The 3,133-nt window shown below is 46.4% G+C and overlaps 1 protein-coding gene across 1 annotated transcript; it reads left to right on the forward strand.

The window, feature by feature from the left end:
* Positions 1–565: 565 nt before the first annotated feature.
* Positions 566–2,841, forward strand: LOC149258146 (zinc finger CCCH domain-containing protein 35-like). Its single transcript, XM_089414828.1, has one exon. It carries the CDS (start codon positions 782–784, stop codon positions 2,357–2,359), a length of 1,578 nt encoding a protein of 525 aa, XP_089270954.1. The 5' UTR covers positions 566–781; the 3' UTR covers positions 2,360–2,841.
* Positions 2,842–3,133: the final 292 nt, after the last annotated feature.

The following is a 3,133-nucleotide window of genomic DNA, read 5'->3' on the forward strand; positions in this document are numbered from 1 at the left end:
GTAACTTTCCAGGGCATTTCCGTCTCCCGTATAATTATACGCGACAGTACAGGGGAAATCATTGCGACGACTGAGGCGGCGGGTGAGGGCGGGTGGCCACATGGGGACAGTCGTCATAGGACCGTCGGGCTGGGTTGGATTAAAAAATGAAGGGAGTGGGCGTGACATGACATTAAATGCTGCCACCCTCGAGGGGCGTGTTCACGTGATGCTGCGAGTGGCCGGAAATAATGGCCATATGAACAAGATTTCAGAGTTGCCATATTTAGCCGAGTGTTTATCAGCCACGTGGAGGGCAGATTTGGGTCATCATGCGGTTTTTGTTGAGCGGCAACTGCTAGTGTTGTCTGATGATTACACGTGGCAAGGGTTTTCTAGATGACGCGGCATCGTCTCGAGATGCGGGTTGATGCCCATCACCCCGGGTCACTACTTATTTGTTTATTATTAATTATTAATGCTGACTGCACAATATATTTTTATTTATATTAAATAAATATATTATGTTAATATGTCTTCCACCGCCTTAAAAAAAGTCACAGAGCACACAACAGAGATTAATGGCAATTTTTTTTTTTTGATGTAATGTTTTTCTGATATTTATAGCAGGGGAGTGAATAGAAACGGGTTCAGGGACGAGGGTAGGGAAAGATTATGGTTGAAGAAATTGGGGGTCTGATAGATTTGGATTGAGTATATTTGGAATTCGGAGATCTCTGTCTGTGTGTCTGAGTTTGTCGGGTCTCTGTTGTTGCCTGTCTGGTTGATTGATTTAGCAAAAATGTCAAGCGTTTCTGCAGAACAGCCAGCGTATTCCATGGGGCCGTTGCCCTGGTCGTTTTTCAGTGATCATTCTTCTGGTAGCCATGGCGACGATTCGGTTTGTTTCATGTCCCCTGGTCGCAGTGGCGGGTTGAATTTGAATGAGATTCAGTATTCTTCGTCGCCGACTTCTTCAGATTACATGAATTCTCCGCCTTCAAGATTCGCAGCAAGTCGCGGGTTCGAAGACGACAGAAGTGCTCTGAGCTTTCCGGATTTTCCAGACATGAGCTGTGGCTATGAGAGCAATGGAGATGCCGCGGCTTTTGTGCAGAAAGATGCACGGGGCGAGATGCCAGGCATTCGTCTTAATAACGCATTTGTGGGCTCTAGTTCGCCTCGGCTGGAGGATGTGTTTTGTGCCCTGCAGAAGTATTTGCCTTCTAATAATGAAGATGAAGAGTCTTTGCCTGCTGTGGATGCTTATTCCTGCGACGAATTCAGAATGTATGAATTTAAGGTCCGGCGCTGTATGAGAGGACGGAGCCATGACTGGACTGAGTGCCCCTTCGCTCACCCCGGGGAGAAGGCAAGAAGACGCGATCCTCGACGCTTTCATTATTCGGGAACTGCTTGCCCGGACTTCAGAAAAGGAACCTGCCGCCGAGGGGATGCCTGCGAGTTTGCTCACGGCGTTTTCGAGTGCTGGCTTCATCCTGCTCGATATCGGACCCAGCCTTGTAAAGATGGACGGAGCTGTAAGCGCAGAGTCTGTTTCTTTGCTCATACTCCGCAGCAACTCCGCCTGTTGCCAGGGCTTTCATCTCCCAGCAGCAATTCAAGAAGCAGTACGGCGCTGCATGTTGCTTCTGCTCTGAAGAACTATTCTCTGTCAGCCTCGGCAGCAGCTTATGACGGATCACCGCTTCGGCAGGCGCTTGAAGGAATCGTGAGTTCGAGTTCCCCCGGCGGATCTTTGATATCTTCCCCGACTTCGACGTTGGTGGGTTCACAGTCACCTCCGCCTCTGTCTCCACCACTGTCACCATCTGCGTCTCCGCCTCTGTCGCCTGAGCCTGGCTGGTCTAATACTTACAGAGTCGGTCTTCAAAAGGCTGTTCTTAACAGACAAATCCCTGGACACCGTCGTCATGTAGAGAGAATTGCCTCAATGCCTTCTGAAGCCTCAAGAGGGTTGGCAAGCCCAAGGCTTATGAATTTATCTGATACTACTTCCCAGCAGCAGCCAATGGTGGAGCTTATTAATTCACTGCAGAGTTTGAGGATGAAGGAATCCTCTGTACCTTCATGGCTGCAATTTCAACCCCAAATGGTCAATGGTGGCGGTGGGCATGGATCTCCGAGGGTTTCGAACCTGCGACATTGTGTCGTTCAAAGCCTCCCCTGCACACCAACTCACTCAGAAACCGCCGATGATGTGGGTGATTGGTTTGAAGAGCCTGTTCAGAGGGTCGAATCTGGTAAAGACTTGAGGGCAAAGATATACGCAAGGCTTACGAGAGAAAATCTCAATCAGGACTCTTCTTCATCAGCTGAGTCACCAGATGTCGGTTGGGTGAATGAGCTTGTCAAGTAATGGATTCAGGGTTTTAGGTTTTTCTTCATTCGCAGGTATTGATCCTTTGATGAATTCGTAATTTTATTTTGATTGTTTTTCATATTTGTAGAAGTTGGGGACTTCAGTGGTTTTTACTCGGAGCCATGAGAATAGTGTTGCATGGCCGAGTTCGCCATGGGGAAAAGAATTACTAAACCTGGGGAATGTACAGATGAAGATGGGTTGACCTAATCATAAATTTACAAGTTGATGTCTGCTGAGCTGCAGTGCAAAGTGACAGTGAGTTTTTGTGAGGGCAATGATGTCGGCCCTCTCTATTTTGCCCTGGCCAACAAGTTGCACATATATTTTGGCAGATGGTAGGTCGCTGGCTGGGCAGAGCCTGCCTTCTGTTAATTTTTTGGGGATGTAGCTTAACATCCTATGATGCTTTGATATATAACAATATTAATAATCGATCGATCGTCATATTAGCCATAGTAGTGAATACTTCCATTGTATGGGTGGATTAATAACGCATCCATCCATTTTGGTACATTATTTTGCTACATAGAATAGTTTTCTGTACAGGAAGCATAGCACATAGGGCAGTCGAGTCAGGTTAGGTGACTGCTCGGTACAGACCAGCAGTGCCTGCCATTGTGTAAAAACAATTATCATTTTCCATTCATTTGAATTTTAATGTCATTAATGTGATTATATATTTCAATGAAAGCATTTTTCCACTTGAATATCATGCTATATTTCATAGAAAGTTGCTTGCCTCATCTGGATGCAGAGAATACTTAATTT

This window comes from Pinus tabuliformis, chromosome 6 (assembly GCF_031772625.1).
Source record: "Pinus tabuliformis cultivar Carrire ecotype Pingquan chromosome 6, CPIR1, whole genome shotgun sequence".
Classification (NCBI taxonomy): Eukaryota; Viridiplantae; Streptophyta; class Pinopsida; order Pinales; family Pinaceae; genus Pinus; species Pinus tabuliformis.